The sequence below is a fragment of the Neopsephotus bourkii genome, unplaced genomic scaffold (genome assembly GCF_033783945.1).
Source record: "Neopsephotus bourkii isolate Nb327-2 ecotype Australia unplaced genomic scaffold, CSIRO-AGI_Nbou_v1 NB_1760, whole genome shotgun sequence".
Classification (NCBI taxonomy): Eukaryota; Metazoa; Chordata; class Aves; order Psittaciformes; family Psittacidae; genus Neopsephotus; species Neopsephotus bourkii.
Genome location: NW_026902234.1, coordinates 4,435,740 through 4,463,181, shown reverse-complemented (window position 1 = coordinate 4,463,181; position 27,442 = coordinate 4,435,740). Strand labels below are relative to the sequence as shown.

The following is a 27,442-nucleotide window of genomic DNA, read 5'->3' as shown; positions in this document are numbered from 1 at the left end:
TATAAAATGTGTGTAAATATATATCAGTGTATTTCCCTTAACACTGCATTTTTTAAAATGCTGTATTCACATCAGTCTCAAAAGAGCCTTTAAGAGGCGTTACTGAGGTATCAATACTAAGGAAAAATATAATTTCATGGTATGAGTATTACTATTGAATTAAAAAGGAATGTGGTGGAAAAAAATAACAAAAGCATAACATCATATTTTCTAGTTGCATAATGCACATTTTACTTTCTAGTCAAATAATACAGAAGGCCTTTATGTTTGATCCTGCATTAGAAAGGCAAAGCAAATCTGCAAGGTATTACTAATTTTCAGTTGTATGTACAACTAGATATAGAAAGAGTATAAGTACATTTGCTTTCCTGTGACATGCAAAATGCTGCACACAGACTAGAATGATTTATTTACAGACCTCCCATACCTATAACAAACTTCCCTCAGTTTCCCAGACCTATTCCCTCAGTTTACCTTATCATTACTCAATTGAAGGACTGAAAACTGTTCAAAAATACAGCCAGACTTCCAGACTGTGAAAACACATACCTACTGAAAGGAAAAAAGCTGCAGGCATGTGGTCCCTCGTGGATTTTCATAGGTTGTTCACCTGGCATTAGCTGAGTATGAGGACTTGCATATCAGTGGCATATGGTACCTCACCTGTTTCCAGAACTTAGAATTGGATGACTGTGGGTGCACACTGTGTGGCTCTTTCCATTTGACTGTACCTTGCTGCTTAATAATAAACCTAAGAGACTCCTGAAGTTTCTTGGAAGTCCCAATTGTCTCCATTTCCAGCAGGATCACTTTTGTATCATTTAGAATGAGGGCATTGTATAAAGCAAGGTGTTGATCATAAGCATGTTCTTTATAATTAATCAGCTGCCGTGTTAGAAGAATGATCAGACGTCTGCTCTTCTGTATCCTCTTCTCAATTGCACTGGCTGTATCTAACAATGTACAAGAAAATGATAAGACCCTGAAATTTCTTTTACAAGCTCTTTTGTGTTTAGGCACTTCATTTTTGTTACTTTTTAAGGACAAATAATTTCTGTCTCACTTCAATCTAGTACAGGTTATTCATTAGAAGAAGAGCTTAAAAAGCAAAAATACAAACAAAACAACAGAAAGTAGGTCATGTTGGTGAACAGAAGCTGAACTTCCTGTTACTCTAACACCCTTGTACAGGTTGAAAAAGCCTGAGTGGTAACAGCAAGGTTAATTCCTCAACTTAGTTTGTGGTTTTCTCCTCTTCCGTGTCTTGTAGACCTACTCACAGTTTGGCTGTGGCTTTGCCCAGATAATGGTTATGCCATTACACTACCCAAAGAGCAGGTGTGTGCTTAAGAGTTACACTGGAGGTCACATTTCCTGTGTGACCGAAGAAGATGATAAACAATCTGTGCCCCTGCCCTGTAGCTTGGTTTTCCTAGACCACAGGCAAGCACAGAGTGCCACTGTGTCACCCTGCCTGAAAGAGCAGGCAGACAGCTGCTGAGATGAGCAGCAAGCTCAGGAACATAAAGGGACCTTCTATACCCCTAAAAGGGACTAGAACCACAATTTACTCAGGCTTGACAAGTCATTCATTCAGTGTGTTACTTGATTTGAAATCTTACCTTCTCCAGGATATATATCTCTCCCATAAATGCACAGTTTATATCCACATTTATTTTCTAGAATATCAGGCATGATTTGGTAAACAAAATATTCCACAAAATTAGCTTCATTGGTATGGTTTCTGGGGAAGATAACATATGCATCATAAATCTTCCCATCTGTAAGGCAAAACAATAAAAAAGCCTATTGTGTTAGCATGAATTAGAGCTGTCTATTGCAAAAGCTGGAAGAAAAGTAAAAATCTCAATATTCAAAATAGATCTAGGTAGAAATTCCTGCTAATCTGAATGATGTGTATCATCAAGTGCATGTTTGGAAATTAGCGACAGCGCACATTTGGTGTTTTCCTTCATTAGTTGTTATGTCCTGCTTGTTTGTAACTTTGGAGAAACTGACCTTTGTATTAAGGCTTTATCCCAGAGTATACAAAGTAAAAATGTGATTGATTGATTGATTGATTGATTGATTGATGTGAATGAGCATGAAATAAAGATGAAACTCAACATGTGTTATTCCTGAGTTACAATAGGCTGTTGACAGCCTTTGTCTTTCAGGACAAGACACTCCACTTAAATTCTTTCACCTTGAAATTATTCTTCATTCCCATGACATATCATACTTCTGAGTGAACAGCTCCATTACTCAGGAGGTAGTCTTACAGTCAGAAGCAAGTGCAAAGTCAAATCTTTCTTCCACTCATTTATTGATTTCTCAAACTGTGTTTCCTCTTTAAAGAAATCAGCTGTGGATATCTACCATCCAAACATCTTCAGGATGTAGGAATAAGCTTCAGAGTTAAAAAATGTAAATCTAAGTGTCTGCATGAAAGCTAGATGTCAAAATTCCTGCTACAATAAGTGGAGAGTCCATTGTAGTTACTGAATTCTAGAGTGATTCAGATTGCTCTCATTTAAATGCCAGAGGTCCAGCTGAGTTGCCTAAACATAGACATCTAGTGCCATTTGAGACTTCCTCTGGTACCCTGCCTGATCTCCAGACCCTGCTTCAGAAGTCTGCAACTTCTAGCATATCTGAGTTATGTGTCCAGTTTTTTGGCCATCCCAAATGACTCCAGATGCCCATGTTTAGACCACTGACACATGGTCCCAGTACCTGGTTAGCTCTGTTGGATTTATTGTTGAGGAGCTGGATTTGGTCACCTAAAAACTTTACCATAGTGTCATTAGGCACTGCCTGCCCTTCAGCTGCCATTGTAGAGGGGTTTGGGTCTCTCAAGTCCTACGGACGTTCCAACAGCACTAGCTGCTTACAGTTAGATAGCTGAACCCAGACCCAGGTCTCTGGGTTTCATGCCTATGATGGGAACTTGGGATGTATTCCTCCCAAAAGTGTCTTCCACAATATTGGTACCTTTTACTTTGGTTTATAAAAGCTGTGTTGCACTAATACATGCCTAAAACACTTTCACCAGGAGGCTGGTTCTTTTGCTTTAGAGAGCACGTAATAAGTTAATAACACTGTAAATTGGATTTTCACTGCCATTCTATGTTTCATGGCATGTTTCGTGTTTGTTCAAAAAATATAAAATTAGGACTGTGTCTTTTATGTACATCACTGCAGAATCCAGGAAACCAGGGAATGTAAAGCCCTACCAGGATTAGATATGTCCCCTCTTATCTAAATGATTACAGAAGGCTTGAGGAAGCAAGGGATCAAGCTTAGGTGCCATATGAGTTAGTAAGCAACTATCAAATCCATTTCCATATGATTTGCCTTTTTCCTCTTTTTAAACTTTCTTGCTCAATTCTTGCTTACCATCCTTGACTGAGTAGGGCTGAAATATCTCCCGATACAGTAGGACGATATCAACTCGGAAGGACTGATAAAGTATCACGGAGACTGCTATTGCAACCAGCAGAACTAGAGATCCTATGATCAAGAGGATGCTAGAAAGGCCCACTGCAAAGAAGAGGAATCTTGTTAAGATTAGTAGACAACTTAACCCATGGGTTGGAGCCTCAGCCTCTCGTATCCTTACTTCTGTTGCAGCTTTATGTAGCTTACAAGAGAGACAACATAGCTTTTTCCTTCCCCAGCTGGCATAGCAAACACAGAGACACATAAACTAGAAGAATATTAAGCAGTATATAATTCTTTCTTGTGTTGAATCCAGATCTACCTATGTTAAATATCACAGCTGAAAATTATGTTAAGTATTTTGTAACGCTGTAAAACTTAATAACACGACCAGCAACAATGTTCAAGCTTCTTATAAGGCATCTAAGCCTACACATGACGATTCTAAGTGTCCACGAAAGGACAAGTGGAGGCTTCTGACATAGTCGCACAAACAGGGTAATGAGAAACTTATGCAAATAATGAAACCTGCAAGATAAGAATAAAGTACACAAAACAAGCAGGAAAACAGAACATATCCTGGTCACAAAGATAAACTATGTTGGAGGCAGATGATGTTCTCCCCTGCTTTCTCCTTTGAAGAGAGTCAAGGAGCATAAAATAGCAATGACAACTAACGAAATTTGGGAAAGAAAGGAGCCACCCACTTCAGTTTCAGCTTCCCTCATGGAAGAGCTCTTGAATTAGACCACTTGTACCTCAGAGATTAATACTTGTCAAGGATAGATTCACACTAGATATAAAGAAGAAAATTTTTACAGTGAGGGTGATGAAACACCAGAACAGATTGCTCAGAGAGGTTCTAGATGCACCATCCCAGGAAACATTTAAGGTCGGGTTGGAAGGGGCTTTGAAGAACCTGGCATAGTTGTTCATTGCAGAGGCTGTTGGACCTAGATGACCTTTAGGAGTCCCTTCTGACTCAAACCGTTCTGTGATTCTATGATTCTGTAAGGGTGGCAATCATCAGCTCTGTGCTATCGTATGCACACAGCTGGTCTAGGACAAGATTGCAGTTATCACTCTTCTAGGGGACAGCTGTGTTTCTATCACTACCCAGACAGCTGCATCTCTGTGACAGCCCATTTTTCCCCTTGTTCTGTGATTCACAGAGTCAAAGTCAATCTAGATATGTGTATCCTCCAGATGGTATCTAGTTCTGCTGTAGTAAGAGTCAATGGGAGGTAGAAGTAGTCCTTTTGTACTCCCTCTAAACCAGAAAGACAGAAGCTTAATCCACAGGCTCTTACAGCCAAAAAAAGCTGAAGAAGGTACTTCTGGCCTATGTCCTGGATGTATTGAATCCACCCAAGATTCAGTATTGAAAACTATGAATTGCAGATGGCCAAGTGTGAAATTAAAATATCAAAGGCTTTATACAGCAATTACACAATAAAAGATTCATTATTCCCCTGGAGGGAAGATTAATGGCAATTGTCTCATATCAGAAATCTGCTCCTAAGTAAATGAAAGATACATAGATTTACTCCACTTGGTATAATGTGTAGACTCAGAGCAGTTCCATGTACATTTTTTTGTCTGACAACTCGATCCATTAAAAGCTTTTCATTTGCAGTCAGCCTTCTTTACCTAATTATTCCTGCTCAGCATGACAACTCCTCATCCTGTAGTGCAATATCATAGCTGCTTTGGGGACTTTTCTGTGATTAAGATCAGTGGAATTATTTGAATTAAAAATATAGCCCCAGAGCATTGGACACCACAGCAATGAATATGAAAACACCCAGATTGTGCACACGTATGCATAAAGGGCCCACCTGTCTTTTGATTTTACTATGCTATAGCAAGCATAATTGTTAGATGCAGTGCCCTGGCTTGGGATATCACTAGAAGAATGTATCCCTTCAGTGTTACAATGAGATTTGAGGTATCTGCAAATTCAGATTTATCTTAGCTGAGGAAAAAAATATTCCTTTGAATGCTGACCACATACAAATTCAAAGCAGAAACAACCTAAAAATACTAGTGCCTAAGAAATCCCACTGAAAAGGTATGTAAATAAGGAGTTTACAAGTACATTTTCCCTTTCTTCTGGTAGGATGCAAGATAAATTTTACATTATTTTCACACTTTTCTTGTTTCTTTCTTTTCCATTTAAAGGGAAAAAAAAAAGAAACATCAGGCATGTGATGAAGTATACGACCAGAACTAGACGTGGGGAAACCCCCTTCCAATAAGATTGAAGTGGGCAAGAAATCAACCAGTTTCTTTCACAGTGAAGCTAGGCCATTTTGTAGTTTTAATGGTGTCACACGATGCCCATGAAGGAACATTGTCCTTGTGGAGCCCTTCAAATCTTATTATTCTATCTGTTTTCCTGGCCGATAAGCACACACAGATACAAAAGGAGGAAACCACTTTCATTATCTGGTGAGGCCGACCCAAGCATCAGAGATTGACCCTATTTCTTATTGCTTCATTTGCTGACAGTGTGCTTGCATGACATTACAAATACTATTGGGTATTTGTATTGAGTAAGTATCTATAAAACTGCTTGAGAAGAAACAGGTTCCAATAACAACTTCTGTAATTATGAACCTAAAACAGTTTGCATGTTTTTGCAATGATAGACCAAGGCTGGAAAAGAAGTGATAAATTTCCTGTGCTTATACAGCTTGTAAAGCGCCGGACAATAGCCCCACAGGGGTCTTCCTGGAAGAAAAGTAAGGCTGACTCAGACTCTCATTTCTCTGGAATAAATCAGCTATCTTCAGCACAACGGGGGCAAGGGTCAGAAGCCACTTTTGGAGGCCCTGAACAAGGTTGAACAGATCTTGTTGTTCCTTTTGACTTTGTTGTGTCATTTAGTGGCAGACAGTTCATGAGCAGACTGTCTTCTGATGCCATTTATTTATATTCAAGAGCACTGGGAATACAGAACTATCAGCTGACAAGAAACAATATTGGACAGGCCAGAGAAAACAGGTCAGAAAGTGACATTTGAAGGATTTCCTGACAAACTTCGGAAGAACAGCAGTATTTTGTAACTTCTCTGGTTTCTAAGGTGGATGCACTTACAGACAGTAAGGGCAGAGATTTGGGTCAGGAATTGCTGTCCACATCCATCTGCCAAAGATGAGTCAAAAGGTTAGGTTTGGCATTAAATGTCTTTGAGGAACAACAGAGCTGGTGTTCTGAGTTGACCATTATCTCTGCTCTGAATGACTGAAATTTCTGGCATTCTCAAGAGAACAATGTCCACACCAGAAAGACTGGTGGTCCTCTGGGCATTTTACACTTCCCTGTGAATGAGAACTGAGGAATGTTCAGGGAGAAATAAGATGAGGCTTGTGGGTCAGACACATGAAAAGCTGTCTCTAGTTATTTAACCAGTCTTGAATCAAGGTGAAGAGCTATATGCCAGTGGTAGTTTATATATTAATAAAAAAGGGAAGGAAAATATTCAGACAGCCCATGTATTCCCCAGACTGCTTAAAGGGGATGCTGAATGGATGTTTCTCTTCTGACCCAGCTCTGCTAGAAGGAGTTGATTCTTCCAGTGTTTCTCCAATTACTTGTCATTGCCTCTCTCTCAGGAGCTAACAGCTTCCCTCCTTCTGCCAGCAGGTCTACTTTTGTGAGCTTTGATGACCCATGGTTATCGATGAGCTGACCTAGCATGAACAGTGTGGCCAATTAGTCTTCTTGGCCTTAAGAGGTGGCATCTTCCATCATGAGAGATACCAAGCAGCTGTGGGGGACAACTGGGAGCAGCCTGCCAGGCAGAATCACTGTCTCTTGCCAGGTGTTCAGCAAGACTACCTGCATCTTTGGTATGAAAGGTGGAAGAAAAGGGAATTAAAAGTTGTCTCAAATTACCCAGCCTTACAGTGACCAGAGACATACCACACGATATACAGATGATCTCAGAGCATAGAAGAGTGCATGTCTTGTGACACTGAGGAAATGTGAAATCTGGGACGATCACTGCCTCTGGAATGAAAAAGGGTGATACAGGACTGAAAGATTTGAAGGAAATGAGACAGCCTATATTTTCTGTAAAGAGGTATTATGAGACATGAAGAAGGCTTTTATAAACAAGTGTTGGTGAAGGAGTCAGAAGACAGCAAAGGGCAAGAAGCAACCTCTGAATGAAGCAACAGCAGCTGAGAGACACAAGGACATTAGCACCTCGTAATGGAGGCAAAAGGCATAGCTGCAGAGACCATCAAAATTCATAGCCAAATCCTCATTAAATTCTTCTCTTAAAGAAGGAATTTTTCTGATTTCTCTGTGTCTGAAAGTCATAGTGTGCATATCCTGGATACCACCAAATCACACCAAAAGGAGCTGACTGAATTGCATTACACCTGATAACTGAGGTACTTACTTCTAAAGAGTTGATCACCTTCTCTTAGAGGGTTTTTTTTTTTTTTTACTATTTAAAAAGTAAAAAGGTACATGGGGCAGACACTTTCTTCACAGTACAGTACTTTTCTTCACACACACATGTGCACAAGTGGACATGACACAACTGGAAAATACAGTTTTTTTTCCCTGCAAAATGCCAAGCAGCTTTGCTGATAACATCCATTCCTGGAAGTATTAATGGAGTTTTTTTTTCCCACAGAGAAAAAAACAACCAGCTCTCACCACTCTTGACTGCAAAAGAAACTCCTCCTTTTCTCATCAGTCCTCTCTGGCATATTTTTTCTTCTTATGTGGATTACAATTGTTATTAAAGCAATTGTTAGGGTTAATTATAATTATATTGTTAACAGTGAACTAGGACTTAAAGTATTTGATTGTGACTCAGAAAAATAGATTTAATTCCTGGTTCCCACAGAAAATTTCCATGTGATGAGCCAAATAATTCAGCAGCTTTTTGGCTTCTGAAGACAGAGACTATTGCTGTAAGACTGAATAGTTACTAAAGCAGAGCAGCTCTAATCCAATTACTTACAGCATCTCTGCTTCCTCTCTTAATCTGTCACCTTTGCTGCTAGATACTGTTTATCTAGTTCATTAAATGCCCAGGGCCCCCAGAATGGACCAATCTGAGTAGTAAGTTTCACACCTATTAATCTCTTATTTCTGATCATAGGTCTGTGCTAGGCATATACAAATAATGATAACGTAACACATACTGAATGCCTGAAAATAGAATCAGAATACAGAGCGGGAACTTGTGTAAAGAGAACATTAACAGGTTAGTAGCTAGCAGACACAATTTGTGCTGTGGGAAACACTAAGGAACAATCACATTTAAAAATAAAAATGAAAACTAACCAACACATTTTTCCCATTAAAAAACAAACAAACAGAACACAAAACAGACGGGGAGTACACACTTTTATTGCACATTTACAAGATGAGAGGCACAAGCAAACCCTACAGCATTTTTATTATAATCAGAGGCAAGCTGTCACTGTTTCAGCATAAATATTACTTAGCTGTGCAAGGAGTCAGTGAAGAAAACTAAAGCAGAGCACAACCATTTCTGGATGCAGCATTGCTTACACCAACAGCACTGAGGAGCAGAAGCAGGCATCTTAACAGCAGCAACGAGAAGGGGACAGATATCCACACAAAACAGGCAGCAGTGAAGGGAAGGTCGCACCCATGAGCTTTCATGGACATTTACTGAAGACCTATGGATAAAAAACAAAGTAAGACTTGTCTATAGCAGAAAACAGATTCAACGAGTTATAGAATCATAGAACACCTAGGGTTGGAAAGGACCTTGGAATCTAGTTCCAACCACCCTGCCATGAGCAGGGACACCTCACACTAAACCATGTCACCCAAGGCTCTGTCCAACCTGATCTTGGGCACTGCCAGGGATGGAGCATTCACAGTTTCCCTGGGCAACCCATTCCAATGCCTTACCACCCTGACAGTAAAGAATTTCCTCCTTATATCCAAACTAAACTTCCCCTGTGTAAGTTTTAACCCATTACCCCTTGTCCTGTCACTACAGTCCCTAATGAAGAGTCCATCCCCAGCATCCCTATAGCCCCCCTTCAGATACTGGAAGGCTGCTATGAGGTCTCCACGCAGCCTTCTCTTCTCCAGGCTGAACAGCCCCAACTTTCTCAGCCGATATTCATACGGGAGGTGCTCCAGTCCCCTGATCATCCTGGTGGCCCTCCTCTGGACTTGTTCCAACAGTTCCATGTCCTTTTTATGTTGAGGACACCAGGACTGTACACAGTGCTCCAAATGAGGTCTCACAAGAGCAAAGGGGCAGGCTCTTTCGACCTGCTGGTCTCACTCCTTTGATGCAGCCCAGGATACGGTTGGCTTTCTGGGCTGCGAGCACACACTGCCAGGTCATGTTAAGTTTCTTATTGACCAACCCCCCAAGTCCTTTTCCGCAGGGCTGCTCTGCCCAACCTGTAGCTGTGCCTGGGATTGCTCTGACCCAGGTGTAGGACCTTGCACTTGTCATGGTTAAACTTCATGAGGTTGGCATCAGCCCACCTCACAAGTGTGTCAAGGTCCCTCTGGATGGCATTCCTTCCCTCCAGCGTATCAACCGAACCACACAGCTTGGTGTCATCGGCAAACCTGCTGAGGGCGCACTCAATCCCACTGTCCATGTCAGCGACAAAGACGTTAAACAAGACCAGTCCCAACACCAATCCCCCAGGGACACCACTCGTTACTGGTCTCCAGCTGGACATTGAGCCATTGACCACAACTCTTTGTGTGTGGCCATCCAGCCAGTTCTTTATCCACTGAGTGGTCCATCCATCAAATTGATGTCTCTCCAATTTAGAGACAAGGATGTTGTGTGGGACAGTGTCTAACGCTTTGCACAAGTCCAGGTAGATGATGTCAGCTGCTCTACCCTTGTCCATCACTTGATGAATACAGAAAATATGCTCATTTCTTCACCTAGTTTGTAATATGAGGTCAATAAAGGATTTTTATTGCCTGAATTATAGTGTGCAAGAACTGTTAGTCAGTTTCCTTCTCTACCATTGCAAGTATGCTCCCACGCTGAGATACCTCAGTGCAGAGCTGATGTGCTTCCAACTTTCTTAGTGATGCTACATTTGCACTCAGTAATATCCAACCAAAACATTTCCTGCCACATTCCTCTGTGGGGAATTGGTGCTATCCTGCTTGATAATACCCTCACATCCCTTCTGATTTAGGCAAGGAAATATGGTTATGCTTTGAAGCCATAATCCTTTAGGAAGTTATGAATAGTCAAAAGTAGTGCACGACATGAAACTGTGCACGCCCTGTGATGACAATACACTTGATTATATTCTTCCCACCATTCTCTTATAGAAAACTAATAACTGTGAAAGACCTTCGTGTTTCTTTTCAAGATCCTTGGTGGTTCAGCATATCCAAAGGGTTAAGAGAGAAAACTACTGAGTGAAATTTAGTGTGCTTTCACCCACACAATAGCATTTTCTGACGTAAGAATGTGGTGTTCAGTGTTGCTGTCAACAGTGCTTAGGGCTCTGGCTATCCCTAGTAAAAGAAACAAAACAAAGCAAGAACCAAACAAAAGCAACAAAATCCCATAGGAGATAAAGACTATCCCAGTCACACCATTTACTGCTGTAGAATGTCCTTCTCTGGCAGGAATTACTAGAACCATGAATTTAAAAACAAAACCAAGAGAAAGCCTTCAAAGTTACCTACACCTCTGTGTGGCATGCAATGAGCAGTGGTGGTCAGAGGGTGAAGATAAAGCCAGACCTCACAGAAGTTATCACATAGCTTACTATTCACTCAAAAAATAAGGCACCACAGTGGATGTTGGATGGGAGGGAAGGCAAGCAAACTGGCAAACTGACAGCTGTCTCTTGTTTTTAGTTATTTTCTGTTTTCTGCTACAGTTCCACACTAGAAACAACAGTTTGATTCTCAAAAGATGAATCTCTGCTCCTCACAATGTATCATAACACTGATTACCAAAAGACATATGAGTTCTCCACCCAGCTATCTGCAGGGGCTCCTCTAGAGGCCAAGTATTTTGTAGAGCAGACTCCAGTGTGCTTGATATCTAAGTGCATTTGCCTGCCTTCAAGGCAAGGGGAATTTGTCACTGAACAGAAATATACTAGAAACAGGATATTCTTCTCACAGGGCTGATACGGTGATGCTCTGCATATTTAATGTCTTGCTGACACCACCTGAGTAATGCCCCTGACCCCCCAACACTCCCCACCAGCAGAATTTACTCCAAGGGCTTTTGTGACCTAATGAAACCATGAGAATTTTGCCCCTGGCTTGAGTATGCAGGGAGGAAGCAGGCGGGGTTTTCTTCCTATTAACAGAAACTTTCTTACTAACTGGAACAAATAATTAAATAAATTCACTAACGTATTTAAAACAGAGTGCAAAGTGTAAGAAAACAAAATAAAAGAATCCTACCTTCATATTGTGCTTTGAGTCGCAATGTCACTGTGGCTCTAACGTTGTGCATTTCATTCAGCGCTACACATGTGAAATTTGCCTGCAGATCCTCCTTTTTTATTTCAGTAATATGCAAAGTGGCCTCTTTGTAATATACTTGCTCATGTCCTTCAAAACTACTAGAAAGAAAATGAACTGGTAGTGTTGGCTTTGATGGTTAGGCACAGTTTGCATAGAATCATAGAAGAAAGATTATTCTGTGTTACGTGTACTTACGAATTAGATTTTTCATGGAATCTTGAAACATGTAAGTCTTTCAAAGGGGTGTTAGCCACATCCCATGTGACAACAGCCAGTGGCTGTTTCTTAATTCCCAGGCAGGCCCGACATTTCAGAGACAAAGCAGCACCTGAGCAAGATACAGAGAAATGTATAAATTCCTTGAAAAACAAGTGTAATCTTCCTCATAACATCTTTTTCTACAAATCTTCATATCACCTGTAAGTTTTGTCTTAACAATTTTGACGATTTTTTGAATGACTGCTTACAAAATGATGCATAAAACAGACTCAGAAAGAAATGGTGAAATTAGGTTTTTAACAAATTATCTAAGACAACACCAAGGATTACAAAAGGAATTATTTATATTTGTTACAATGAAGACAACTTAGAGTTGTGACATTTAACCCATGTGATAAACTGTTGAGGAATATGGATAGTAAATGCTGGTTTACACACAAATTTACATGGAAATAACATAACTAAATTTAAGTATATATCATATTGCATAAGTCTTCTGTGCAGGCTTATCTTGAATTTTTGTCAAGATGGATGAAAGTAAAGTAAACCAGTCCAAGCAAGGCTAAAACAGGAAATTACTTATTAAGGATCTGTCATTGGGAAATATTTATTCCAAAGTAAGAGTCACTCTTGCACTGGAAGAAGGTATAATTAAAAGACTTTAAATTATTTCCATGTAAATCTGCATCTAAGCAGGGCTTAGATAACATTTAAAATCTTATGACTTACATCCTCAATTGGTATTAGGCAACATGGAGAAACATCTTCATTTTTGGAAATAGGAGAACATAGAACCAGTACAGCAAATGGCTTTTCAATGTAAAGAGAATTTCCTCCATGCAAACAGAGCCAGATTACTTATTGGCCCAGAGGGATGGGCAAAGCCCATAGAGCACTAGAGTCTGAGCATCTTATTAGAGAAAGCTGGTCCTTGAAGCACAGATCATCAAATTCTGAGAGACAAGCAACTGGAAAGAGGAAAAAAGAACAGCAATACAATTCAACATGGCAAGTCTCTGAGCCATGGTACATGGCACCTCTGACAGGGCCGCAGGCCCCTGCAGTACTGTTACCAGAGAAGTCTTGCTGTAAGACAGAAACAGTGGAGTAGTAATCGCTATCCCTTCTCTCAGTGCCCCTTGTTCACCTCACCTGCCCTGGGAGACAGGCATCCTGGGATACCTGTTCATGTTTCAGATGAGCTCAGTCACTTTCTGGAGTGGTCCACCTTTCTCTATCAACTATACAAAAACCCCAGACAGCTCTCATTCCTACCATAAGCACCTTGTTCTGATGCTGCAAGTTATGCAGGGTGAATATGAATCACTAAGAACATCTACAGTCCTAAGTAAAAGGGTGTCAAGGATCAAGCTCTGCATCATGGGCTCTCCAACCGGAGAAACCAGGACACCTTTGAAGTAGGTGGAAGCTGTCACTCCTTCAGCTGAGATGTGCTAATTGACAGTGTGAGTAATCCTAGTCTGTCCCAGTGAGGGTAGAATGATTTATTTAAATCCCCTAAATTGCTGCTTAATGCCTAAATAACCCAACAGTTGTATCTGACTTCACATCACTGTGCCTGGGGTGAATTAAATCTGGTAAATGTTATGGAAAATCTCCACCATTAATTGTTCTTGAAAATCCCCATGCTTTTAGGCAATCACCAAATGTTAATTTAAAAATAATTTAAAGTTTGTACTTACCAAGCTCCACTTCTATTACATCTTTGTCCTTTGGAAATAAAATTCTAGGAGATAGAGGGAAGTGTTTTGCTTTAGAAATTAAGGAGGGAAAAAAAGCACATATTAGTTGTGAAAACTTATTTTGTAAGAGAATTATAATAACTTGTATAGTTAACGTTTTAAGATCCCAAAGCAGAATTGCAAACTAACACTACAACAGCATTTCATGTCTGTTGGGATCACCTGGTTTTATTCCTCTGACCAAATATTTCAAAGGAGTCTGTATGTGTTAATAGTTTGAGTATTTTCTCCCAATTTATTTCATTTTTGTCTTTGTACATAAAGAGCAAGGAAAAGTTTCAGTTTCTCAAGCGCTGCTTTAGCTGCTGAGTGGGAAAAAAAGAAAATGCAGTTATGGGTTTGTGTTTTCTCGGTTGCTTATTTCAGTTTTTAAAAGAGATAAAGTTTCTTTCCAACACTTGAGAAATTACTCATATCCATGATATGAAACAGTTAAAATGCACTTTTATTCAGTATCTGAACTGGAGACCCTATAGCCCACAGCTGCTCGCCCATGTTCCCGTCTTCCCCATCTCTGTAACTTGACAGCTGAGCACATCTTGTTCCCAAGACTCTCCCTGCTGTCTGTGCACCACTGCTGCATTCAGCTGCTTTCCATTACATTGGGCATCCCTTATCATTACCTTCTAAAAGGATACTGCTTTTTATTTAACATATTTATTTTCTGTTCCAAGTAATAATTGTTACGGACAGGTCCAAACTACATCCATCTGCTTGAAACAGGCATTCAGCTCTTTCAGATTTTTTTCCTTGATGAGTGTTTTTTCTTTTCTTGCCCTTTATACTGTCTTATGTATTCCACTCCAAACATATTGCTTGTTATCCTTTCCCTCATTAAGCTTTTCCATCTCAAGGCACCTATATGACACTGATAACCCTATTTCCCTCAAAAAATATGCAAGAACTCATTTAACCCTCTGCTTCCCAGGCTGTCAGAAAAGCAATTATCTTCACCCATCCTAACTGTTTCTAATTTTCATTAGCTGGATCTGGTAAGAAAAGAAGTCAGGAGAAAGCCAGTAACTTCCTAGCTAGCTGCCAGCATTCGGAGGCAGAAGATCCTCTGGGTCAGTGTGGATCTACGAAGCAACAGGAATTTACATCATAAACCAGTATTATCAAAACATAACAGCTCCACTCATCAGATACTAATTTTCAGGGTTGATAAAAACTCAAAGAAGGTATTACTGAGTAATTTGAATTTAGCAAAAACTGGAAGAGACATGACAAACTCAGCTCAGATTTCATGTTGCAATTCTTTCTTTCTGCAGTTACTTCAAAAGAAAGATAGATTAACTTTAAAATGAAGTAATCTGCCTGGAGGTAACAGAGGCTTTTATAAATTTGGATGACTTTATGCCAAATAAAACCCAGAAATTTTCATTATAACCCAGACACAACAATATTGATGACAAGTTAGAGACATTTTGGTGAAAGTACATCCAAAGAAAAATTGGGTGTTAGGCAGGGAAGTCTCATGTAGACCAACAGGATGTTACAGGTTAGAGAGGAAGGAAAGGCATGACACCTCCTAAACTACTGTACTAGGTCTCAGCTCAAATCTATCTTCTGTCCAGCCCAGAATAATCAAAGCAAACTCCTCTACTGAGATCTGGACACAGCAGGAAGAACTGGAATCAAGGTCCCTACTTTCCAAATCTGCATTCTGCTCACAGGCTGTGTGCCTACCCACAGAAAAAAAGGTCTAATGTCAATCTACAAATAAATATTATCTACTAAAAAAGCAAACAAAGCAAACAATCCAAACTCAAGGGCCATCCCCAACCCTCCCAAAAACACGTTTCTGACTATTTTTCTACTGATCTGATTGAAGAACTGAAGGCACATTTTAAAGTTTTGCGAGTTGATGCAATCTGGAACTGCTGATTGCTGCATGCTCTTCCCCTGACCACCATCTAAATACAAAGCCTCCCTGAGGAGGCTGCATTCTAGAGGCACCTCAAAGGCTACACATTTAGCCATGCTGGCAGCATTCAAAATAACAATGACATAGTTAATCACTGAGCTCCACTCATTTTCTGTCTCTACATATATCTTGCTCATTTTGTCTCATTCAAGATAAACCTAAAACTTTTTTCAGCCTCACGATCAAATAAATGCTAGATAATCAAGATGGACCAGAAGGTATTGAGTTGTAGGCTATCAACACAGTGGTGCAGTGATCACCAGATGATCCTAACTAGCTACAAATTCTTCTCCCTTTGAACAAATAGAAAGCAGAGCTTTGTGGGTTCCCTCTGAGGAGACGCTTTATTCAGAAATGAGTGCTACCAGCCAGGTCTTCCAACCACAGTATGTAACCAGAATCATCAGAGACTTTTAGCAGAAAAGCTGAATATGACCAGGTCTGAATTAATCCCCATCTTTCTCCACTTGGAACTCCATTCAAAAAATTCACCTAAAAAAGCTGATCTGAAGTTTTTTTGGGAAGATAAAACAACAGAAAAATTTTAATGTACAAAAAAAAAGCTTCTCAGTCTTTTTTATCTTAGCAAGCTACAAAATGACTGCCTTACCGCCACTTATGAAAATCCTCGTTGCTGATACATTGAACACATTTCCTTTATGAGTGTAGCTAAATCGACAAGTATAATAACCATCATCCTCCTTTCTTGGGTCCTTAATATAAATGTATTTTTCTCCCTTGAAGTATCTCTGCCCATGAAGAGGTTTACAGTCCTGGAAAATAAATATTTCTGTATTTGGATGCAAATAGCTTCTCACAGTAACCTGATCTACAACTGGCACTGTCAGGGTTTTATTTACCTTATACCACTGGATGATAGTAGCACTTTTATAACTGTCAATTGTAGGACAAACAATTTTTCCTCTTCCAGTGTCATTTGGATAACGAATCCGACTTGGGAAACATATTCCTTGCTTGTATGGATGCACCTGCACACTCATGTTGAATGACCTTGTGCGATTATTTGAACTTTAAAAGTGGAATAAAGTTATGTCAATGGCAGTATTTTTATAAGGAACATATTAAATGTTTTTAACAAATGTAAATCTTGTTTTATAAACTATGGATGATTACTGTAGTTCCGTCACAGATTGATTTTAATGACCGGTGATAAAAATAGCAATTACAGGATGAAGAGCCGCATGAATTGCTGTATACCATGAAAAAATTGCATCATTTCCATAATAATAACGATGTATTGCTAAAAAAAAAAGTATGTTTCTTTCTAGTCTTATGCCTTTCACTCTTCAAAGTTGTACTTACAAAAGTATAACACAAGTGTAGTTTCCAGAATCCTCTCTAGAAGTTGGCAGAAACCAAAGAAATCGTTCTAAGGAAAATATTCGTGATCCCTCTCCTTCTGCAGGAATCATTTCATTTGTATCCGTGTGATACCAGGTGACTTTCACAGATGAACTCCATCGAGGGCATTTTATAACTAAAGCCTCACCTTCCATTGCATCAACTGCAAATGAACAAAAGATAAATATCTCAGAAGAACTAACCCTAGCCCCACTGAGCAGAGAGGAGCTTGGCATTCTTGGATCAACAGGCCAGTCATGTCACTCTACCTTCCTTGGGCTTTCAAAGGTGATATACAGCAAACATTCCCACTAGGTGATATTTGAAGAAAAAATTTATTTATCTTGAGTTATGGGGTAATTTGTTTGCATTTGTTTGTTTAGCAATTAATGTTCAGGACTCAAACAAGCAAACAAGCAAATAAAATCCTGGATTCAAACCAAACATACAGTGAAAATCGTGAGGTTTTAACTGAAAAATAGTTATTTCTTGAAATGCACTTTGTACACAAATCTTTACTTGAAATCCAGGAATTCAAACACAAAGGAAAAATACTGTCTTTAATGCTTTACTATTAAGTTAGCTTTCCTTACTTCAATGTGATAAATATTTATACAACAGAGAAGAGCTCTTGTCCTGCCTTTTTAATACAAAAAAAGAAAAGGGAAATCAATAAACTTCTTTTTTAGTTTTTATGAAAGAAAAAAAAGTAGGAAGAGGAAGCCCATAAATAAACTCATAAAAAAAAGCCCCCCAAAAACCCCACACAAAATCCAGAAGAGTTTCTCTCTGAAGTTCACGAAAATATGAAAACATTGAAACTAATGTAACAGACTGAAAGGAAGCATCTGATGGGAAGGTGAAAAGATGCCAGAAGGGAATAAGAGACAAATAAGAAGCTTAGGAAAACAAACCACACATGCTCACATATAAGAAAAAAGAAGAACTAGTTGCAAGACATTTTATTTACTTTTTTTTTTAACTGAGTACATTTCTACTTTTGAATTCTGTAACTGATCCAGAGAAACTTGAATCAAACAATTTTCACAGATATTGAAATCCCTGGGTACCTGAATAACTGAAAGTTATATTACATTTTGGAGAAGAGAAAAGGAAATATATAAGCAAGGATGAAGACTGGACAAAGATGGAGATTGACAAAGGGACTACAGAAGAGAGAGGAGTGTGGCAATGAAAGTAGGTAACCAAATACCTAATCAAAATTGAGAATATCTGTCAAAAATAATGCTTTGTGGGAGTATTGCCACTGCCTGGTTTTAGACATATAGGCAGACAAATTAGGTAGCGAGTCTCTCTACATTGTGAGCACTTGGCTTCTGCTCTGGTTCTTCCTAAAGAAGTGGTCCATCCCCACTGGCGTTACATGTCATCTCGCTTATTAATTCAGTCATCTAAATTAGCCACATCAGGTATGAGTACCCCCATTGTAACAGCATTCCACCCATGAGCCTTTCAAAGACAGTGGGATGTATCAGGTGTGTCAAGGAAGGCAGCATTGCACAAATAAAGGAGGAACACATTGGAAATACAGCTTTCTTCAGGTTAAAATAAAGGAGGAAACGGAGCACACAAAAAATGAGAGACCTCACCCAAAATCAATCACATCAGGGAAAATTATCTTGGCAAATTCTTCAGCAGAATTTGGCCTTTTAATAAACGCAATTCATATTGTAAACTTGAGAATTTGGGGAAATACTTAGAGATCATATCTTACAATATTTTTCAGACAAATAAGCAGCTCAGCTGAAAATCAGAACTATGTGAGCGCAATGTAACGCTCACTAGTCGGCACCGGTCAGCATTATACAGATGAGTCAGAAAGAGCTTGCTGGTTTGAATATCCCCCACGTGCAGGGAAATGTTACCTTGTACTTGTGGATTAACACCCCCAAACCAAGGACATTGAAAAGCATTTTTAACAAGCTTTTTAACACCGTTACGTCCCTGGTTCAGCAGGGTGCTTACACATATATGTAACTTAAGTTCAGAGCAATTTAAGCATGCTTTTGGAGATTTTGCCAAGCTGGGACCTGGAACACCAGCTGCTCTCAAATCTTTTCCAAAAGGCATCTTTGCAGAGATGCCAAAAAGCAGAAGTAGAACCCAGATTTAATGTCAAAGAAATGGACAGCACTTGGCAGATTGTAGTATAAAGAGAAAATGCACAAAGCCAACTTTTAAGTTGTGACTTGTGGCTTGAGGTGAACTAGTTAACTAAAAAAAAAAAAAAAAAAAAAACCAACAAAAACACACAAAAAAACAAAACAAACAAACAAACAAACAAAAAACACAAACAAAAATTTGGGAATGGCCTACACATTTATTCAGAATAAACCTCATCAGAAAGTATTTTTAAATGTGACTTACATGTTTCAGATGTCATGGAAACCAAGAAGAAGGTAGACAGGAAGGTCAAATGTACATACACCATCATATTTCTAAACCAAAAAGAAAAACACTGATATCTCAGAATATGCTCTGACTGCATCAGTTATGCTATTGCCATGGCACTGATGTACATCTACTAACAGATAATGGTATTGTGCAGTGATAAAGTGTATCATGTGATGAATCTATACAGACTGAGTGTGTAGCAGGGGTTTTGCAGCTTTGAGATAATGATCTTCTTTCTATCACCAATGCATTGGCTGATGTTGCATTCAAACTACTGTTATGACTTAGTTTAATGAGGGTAGAGGAATTACTCTGCCATGGTGGGCCTCTGGCAGGAGACTCTTTTTGCTTAGTTGCTTTTTTTTAAGGAAGCTAATTGTACATTGGCATTCTCTTCTCAGTCAAGTGCATAAAAATTATAGCATGATTTAGAAAGTGTTCGATCCTGGCTTTGAAAATACATATCCTGGCTTTGAATTAAGCTTACATCCAATCAACCGCCTGGGGCACAACACCTTTTTGGCTATCTATGAAAGTGAAGGTATCTTCAGTGACAGCTTCTCTAGGTAAGCGTTCAGCAGTAAGAACAAAACCAGGTGAGTGCCATCAGCAATGCTAACCTGAAGGGGAACTCAAAAAATGGAGTGGAAAGGCAGGTAACAGGACATATACGGCTATCATGTAACAGCAGTAGGGAAGTTCTCATGGCTCAGTGATGCTTTCATTTGTGTCTAACTGGTATTAGCCTGCTGTAATTCACACCTTGCAGTGTAGCTCAGGCACTCACCAGCAAACTCCTTTATTAAAGAAACTGGTTATTTGTCTATGGACATTAAATTGATGCAACCTAGGTGTATTTCAGGAGACAGCAGACATACAATCCAGCTATAGTATGGAGCTGTAAGTATTCCACTTACCATTAAATAAACCCTTTGCTTGAATTCTGTCCTTTACCTCAGATCACAGAGTGGTGCGTTCTAATATCACGGAGGAGAAAGTTGTCTCATGGTACTACAGATGGAAGATAAATTTTCAAGAGAAATCAAGTTAGAAATTCATTATAATTTATCTTGCAGACAGCAAACATGAGGAGGAGTGAAAAATACACAAGAAACCTACAGGCAAGGTAAGTACTGTCATCACACTTGCTGCAAAGCATTTATATTGCAGTGCCTAAAATTTCCAGGCTAAACAAAGTTTGAAAGGCCGTATCAAGACCTACATTTTTGTGAAGTCTGAAATTCAGAACAAACTCAATTTTGAGCTTTCAGAAATGTAATTGGGTTTGTACTGATACAGAAAGTTTCTTCTTTTAGAAGGTTTAATAGCATCCAGAAGCGTATTCTTAAACAACTTAGTGTTGGAAGAGAAAAACATGAGAATTTCAATGTAGGTATTTATGTATATATAACATCATTCCAGCATTAATGTCACAGCAAGGCTGATGCCTTTTACAGGAAGTGAATGACCAGTCAGGAGGCTGCAGAAACAATGTGCATGAGGTGCTGCTTGCTTTCATTAGACCTGGGAAAAGCACCACATACAAGAGATTGCAGCCTATTGACTTCTTTAATTTTAAGGAAATCTTAAGCCAGTTTAACAGATTTTTGGAAGGTACTTTTCACCTAAACAAATACCGGGAGTTTTGCTCTAGACGACATGAATGAGCTCGTCCAGAAGAGGGTTCAGGGGGTGACAGGGACAGGATAAGCCCTCAGCAAAGAAAGATATAGAGCAAAACAGCACACAACAAAATTCACAGTATCAAGGCAGCAGATCACTTGTCTTTGTTCATTCTTTAGAGTGGAAGGCTTGTTCCTAGAACTTTTTTCTGACACTACCAGGGAGCAACTAGATTGGCAGGTAAGAATACAGAACCAAGTTTCACATATCCCACTTATTTGAGGCCTGGATCCAGTTCAGGATCTAAACAGAACTGTATTTGCCAGCAATTCTATTGACTTAATTCACCATCTAAAGTCTATTTTAATCACAGTTGAAAAATTATACGGGGGTTCATGGCTCCATGTTCTCCTGAGAAAGAAAAGAGAAGTGCAAATGCCTTGCACGTATTTGGAAACCAGTTTGCTGTTCAGCTGATGTGAGCAACATTTTGCAGATACATGGTGTCCTGGTCTCTTGAGCAGCTCATCGAAAGCAAGTGATGAAAGTTTCTCTGGCACACTCTACTGAGCACCTCGCTTCCACTATTCATGAGATACCTACCTGTTCTGTTTCTGTCTCTCTGGGTGAAATCTAAACACTTCCATCTAGCTCTAATCTTTCTGGGAACTGATTTTCCTTGGCATGGTTTCACTGAGCCTCATTATATAGATTTGCTCTAAACTATCACCACTTCATTCTCTGCACTAATTTCCCCTCTGCTTTACTATTTTTCACTACCTATTGCTGTACCTAGTCTTATTGGTTCAACTCACCTTTGGTTAGCCTATGCCCCATTTGGTTTTTTCACTGAAATTACCTTTTCACTTGCAGCTCACAAGAGCCATTATTGATCATGCGAAATAATCTGCCACCTCCATATTCTTGTGACTTTGCTAATCAGCATTGGTTTACACAGAGGAGATCTTTTTTTCCTAAAAGGTCCCGCTGATCAGCCAGATGGACAGTTTTGCAAGCTGACTTTCAACTATTTGGCATCCAAATACTTTTGGAAAGGCTCATTTTTTCCAGAGAAGGACTGACTGACATGTCCGGGACTGCAGCAGGGTATAGACCAAACTATAGGATGCAGCAAGGGAAGGTGAATCCTTTCAAAAGATATTTATACTGGCTACCAGCACAATGTGCTATTAGATGCTGACTGCCTAGAGCGTCCAAAACACATGTATGTGTATTTACATAAGCAAACATAATACGCAAAACATTAACTGCAGCAGGGCTACTTCATACAACTGAGATGAGATACTTCTAATCAACTGAGGCTCCACAGTGAAGTCTCCAAACAAACCCTAAGAATCAGATAAGTGAAGAACTCTAAGCTGAATAATAAATAAAATTTAATTAGAGTAATTAAATAGACATAAAAATATTCAGAATATTCCTGCTATGCTGGCAGCCTTTTGTCTTCAAGTGATTAGTTCTCTTTCACAAACTTATTTGCCCCTAACAAGGTATATACCAGCAGTTATGCCAACTCTCCTACTATTTTTAGTGCTATTTTGTTTAAGCAAGCAGATGCTTCAACAAGATGACAAAAAGTAAAACGATTGATTTTTAAAGGAAAACAAGTTTCATAGACTAGATTTGGAGGTGGTCTGAAATGAGGTTCTTTCTCATTTGATATTTTATTTATAGGTGTTTAACAAAAAGTTGCAAGGAGCTGTGCTTTCTCCATTTCTGAGATACAGCTTTGTCCAGGAATGGAGACAGCCAATACTTGCCCTCATCAACTCTTCTAAGAAGGGCCAGAATGATCCAGGAGTAAGAAATTTTTATTTGCCTGTCTGAGTACTTGCCAGGTTTTTTATTTAGCTTTCTGCCTTCAAGAGACCTTACACATACTGGGCTACCAGCCTGCACCAAATCAGTGCAAAATAGTTGTCATAAAGGACAAATTCTCCCCATCTAACTTTGATGACGGCTTGATTGATTTTATCACAGTATCCCAGTATCACAGTATGCTAGAGATTGGAAGGGACCTCAAAAGATCATCTAGTCCAATCCCGCTGCCAGAGCAGGAACACCTAGATAAGGTTACACAGGAATGTGTCCAGGTGGGTTTTGAATGTCTCCAGAGAAGGAGACTCCACAACCTCCCTGGGCAGCCTGTTCCAGTGTTCCGTCACCCTCACTGAGAAGAAGTTCCTTCTCAAGTTTGAGTGGAACCTCTTGTGTTCCAGTATGTACCCATTGCCCCTTGTCCTACCATTGTTTGCCACTGAGAAGAGCCTGGCTCCATCCTCGTGACACTCCCCCTTTATATATTTATATACACTAATAAGGTCACCCCTTAATCTCCTCTTCTCCAAACTATAGAGACCCAGCTCCCTCAGTCTTTCCTCATAAGCGAGATGCTCCACTCCCTTAATCATCTTAGTTGCCCTGCGCTGGACTCTCTCCAGCGTTTTTAAGTTGCCGTGTACTGGCAGCAGTTTGGGTAAACTTTGGGGATTGCGTGTATGAATACGTGCAATATATGGGGTCTAATTAAAGAGGAATGTTCCCTGAAAATATGAGAGTTCAGGCAATCAAAAGAACAACATGATTCTGTTTTCAAATTCCAAAGCCAGCAGCAAACTGCCAAATTACCTCCATAAAAAGTGTGGCAGAGGCTGGAGTTCTAGACAGCAAATAGCAAGAGAAGGACTGGTTCACTAGAGCCTTACTGCTTGTGCCATTACTTTATGCAAAGCAAAATTAAAACATCCACGCATCCGCTCATCCGTCGTACTTAGCTCAGATAATCAGGGTATTGTGAATCACAAGACAAAGGCATTAAAACACCTCACATCCCACAGTCACAAGGAAGAAGTTCCTGTATCTTTAAACCCTGAGAGACAAAGGCCATAATTTCTGGAAATAGTTATGAGTTTTATTTATGCTTTTGCAAGTTTATTTGGAACTTATGTTTTAATACATTTATCTGAAGTAGAACACGGATAACAGATTTTTGGATCCTCACTATGCCATAAATTTAGATTGCTACTATCCAGGGGAAAAAAGATAAGGAGACATTTTCCATATATACCTCTTTCTTACTATAGCTCAGAATAACTGCATGTTATGAGCTTTCCTCTGTGGGGAAAATTTCAGTATGATGCGGAAAAATCCATAGATCCAAATATATAGATTTGGAATAATACCTGATTATGTCAAAACCTAGCCCCTAACGATCCAATATCTAAGGAAGAAGAAAGAACTGGGTACCCCCTATACGGCTTAACTCCTTGCTTTTCCCAAAGCAGCTGTGTTAGTAACGTACTTGTAATTTTCTTTCCGAAATCGTATTTGGCAACAAACTGTTTATAGTACTGCTTATGTAAGTAAGCAAACATTATAAAAGTACTATACCTTGCATATTAGCAAAACTTGGAAATGTTAGTGCAATTTCTACTTTAAAAAGCTTAACAGACTTAGAATTCATTCATTCACCTCCTAAAAGTTGTTTTCATTATCAAACCTGAAAACCCATTGTGACTGAAAATAGGCTATCAAAATAGAAACAGTAATGCTGAACGTATTCCAGAAGCAGCACTCACAGTTGTTAACGCCTACACTAGTTACAGCTGTAAGTGTAAAATTTAGGAATATCAATGTTAAAGTATGGAAAGGACAGAATTAATATACACATTATTCTTACAAAGTATTTTGAAACAAGAAAGTACATAAATATACTAAACCCTGAAAAATCCATTGCACTGTTCTCTGTATTTGAATAATTAGTAAAAACATCTGCCAGAAAACTGATAGCAAAGCCACTTCTAAATGCATTTCATTATAAGGTAAATCTTTATGTCGACCCCAAAATTATTTGTCTAGCACATAAGCATAGCCACTATTTTAATCTATTTTTTTTCCTGAGGTAAAGAAGCATTTAAGTGAACTGAAATAAACTTTCTTATAAAACACTTCAGTTATTTATGGTTAAATGGTAATATAGAAATTAGACCTACCATCTGGAAAATAAGAAAGCAGAAAAGTGGCTTGCTCTCTGTGGCTGGGTCCTTTGCACTGATTTCTCTGCTGTAGCTTGTACCAAATATTACTGGGAACTCTTTCTAACTGGCTTGTGCAATTCCTATCTGTAGGAGCAAGATATAAAGCTTCATTTTGAGACACCTCCCACTGAGTAGAGCAGAACATGCAAATTACTGTTGTAAACTTAAGTGCCTATCAGAGATGATATCTCATAGTTCCAATTAATCAGTTATCTTTTACCAGTAGCACAGGTTTTCCATTTATCACAACTTATTCCACTTTAGCATCATTATAAAGCAATAAATCTGCTGGCTGGTTACTGGCTTTCTCATATGGCTGGGGAGAACAAAGAAAGGACACGTAGCCGGCAGAGGGTGCTTTGAAACAGATTTTGTCTGAAAACAGTGACAGCTTTGCCTGGTCTAGTTGGGCAGCAGTTCCAGGAGAACAGCTCTAAACTCCCCTGGAGCAGCAGGAACAGGTTTTAATGAAGGAATCTGCTTCACTGAAGCTTTCAAAAGAAGGCTGCTGAGAAACCAGCTGTCTGCACCAGCAGGTAAATTAATTCTCTGAGGGAAAGAAGGCTGGAGGGGCAGAGGAGTTCCACAGAAAATAAAGAACAACTCTGGGAGAGCAAGGAGTGAACATAACACAGTGTACAGTGACCCACACAAGCAGGTATTCAGGAGACCATATGGGCCACTGAGTGTCAGAAAGACATTTTTAGGGAGCACTGTTCAAGACTTCTATGCAGCCTTCTAAGCATCAGCACTAAACCTGGACCCATCAGATCAAAGGTCCCATCTTGTGCAACAGCCAGTCTAAGCAGGCAATTTCAGTACCAAATCAGCCAAATTCCAGAGGACAAATGAGCCTGTATATCTTAGCAGAATAACCCCTAAAGACGTTTTGGGAATCAACTGTTCATTCTCCCTTTAACCGAAACAGATTTTGTATTCTGATCATTCTAACTCTTCTTTTTCCCTGGCAGAGTTATGAATATCATTTATTATTTCCAGTATTCATGGAACTCTGCTGTCAGCATGCAGTAACTCCAACAATACACAAAGATGTAGCAATTATATGCCAATATGCAAAAATCTTACTGATGTCACACCCATACTTTCTGCAGTTTTTGGTACAGCTTTTCCTCTGAAATGGTCTGGAGGCTGCACTTTACACAACACAGAAAATGCAAACTCAAACCATACAAAAATGAAATCTCACAATACTTTAGTCAACCCATCGGGGTCAGCTCAGATCCCTCCCTCGAAAAGCTCACAAACCACTGAAGTTTTGTCTCAGGTAAGAAGTCTGGAGCAAGGGTCTACATTGACTGGTAGATTGATCATCATCTCACAGTGACATGTCCCTTACTTTAGGGAGAGGTTAAATATATTCAGGTCAAACTAACTCCCATTGCCTGGACACAGAATAAGTTCTTCTGTCATAAAGCCCACTGAAACGTAAATCAGAGACAGTCATTGTACTGCCACATAAGTCAGAAGAGCCCTTCATCCTGTAGTCTGCTCCCCATGCCAAGGTTGTTTCCAGACCATAATGCAGGTGGGAAGCTGAGCTCCTGGCTAAAGGGGATAGTCTCCAGCTGAGCAAAAGCCATCTGCAGCTTTCTTAAGAAACTACAGTCAATGTAGAATGCTTCTTAACTTTTGGCCCAGCTTCTAAAAAATTTCTATTTGGTAAGTGTACAGAAAAATGTGCTAATGGAAATACGTCAAGAAATGCCTTTGATGAATTAGATGCTGCTCCCTTGGCAGCCTGCATGCATAACACTTCAGCAAACAGGAGAAACATGTTCTTCAAGCAAAGAAGTCAAGTATTAATGGGTTTAAACAGAAGTATGGAATAGTTAGACAAGACAGCAGGTAAAATCTTTTAACAGGAAAGGTAGTGAAGCACGAGAAGAGTTTTCTGGAACCTCAGTGGAGCTGCCACTAAGAGTTAGACCTTCAAGAAAAATCTGGTATTGGCATCAAGAGGCTGTAGTTAGCCCCTCAGGTCCTTACCGGCATGAGGAGTCAATGGCCCAGAGACTCAGCTGCCTGTGTTGATGTGTCTGTGATGGCTGGTTTTGGTGCCGCATGGCTGTATGAACTTAACTCAGTTGTGCTGGCAAAATGATTTCTGAACTGTGAAAAGTATGCAAGTT

The 27,442-nt window shown here is 39.5% G+C and overlaps 1 protein-coding gene across 3 annotated transcripts; it reads right to left on the bottom strand.

Moving 5' to 3' along the window:
• Positions 1-206: 206 nt before the first annotated feature.
• On the bottom strand, positions 207-27,442 carry IL1RL1 (interleukin 1 receptor like 1). Of its 3 annotated transcripts, XM_061377569.1 has the most exons (13): positions 27,300-27,442; positions 25,248-25,376; positions 20,529-20,622; positions 19,585-19,655; positions 17,158-17,359; positions 16,695-16,863; positions 16,445-16,607; positions 13,848-13,916; positions 12,121-12,253; positions 11,863-12,020; positions 3,400-3,543; positions 1,623-1,781; positions 207-953 (listed from the first exon to the last, which is right to left on the bottom strand). In XM_061377569.1, the coding sequence occupies exons 4-13, from the start codon at positions 19,649-19,651 to the stop codon at positions 607-609; spliced, it is 1,611 nt and encodes a 536-aa protein (XP_061233553.1). In that variant the 5' UTR covers positions 19,652-19,655; positions 20,529-20,622; positions 25,248-25,376; positions 27,300-27,442; the 3' UTR covers positions 207-606. The 3 variants fall into 3 exon arrangements, with proteins under 3 accessions (XP_061233553.1, XP_061233554.1, XP_061233555.1); XM_061377570.1 differs by lacking the exon at positions 3,400-3,543 and having other exon boundaries at positions 27,300-27,441; XM_061377571.1 differs by lacking the exons at positions 207-953; positions 1,623-1,781; positions 3,400-3,543 and adding an exon at positions 8,798-9,113 and having other exon boundaries at positions 27,300-27,438.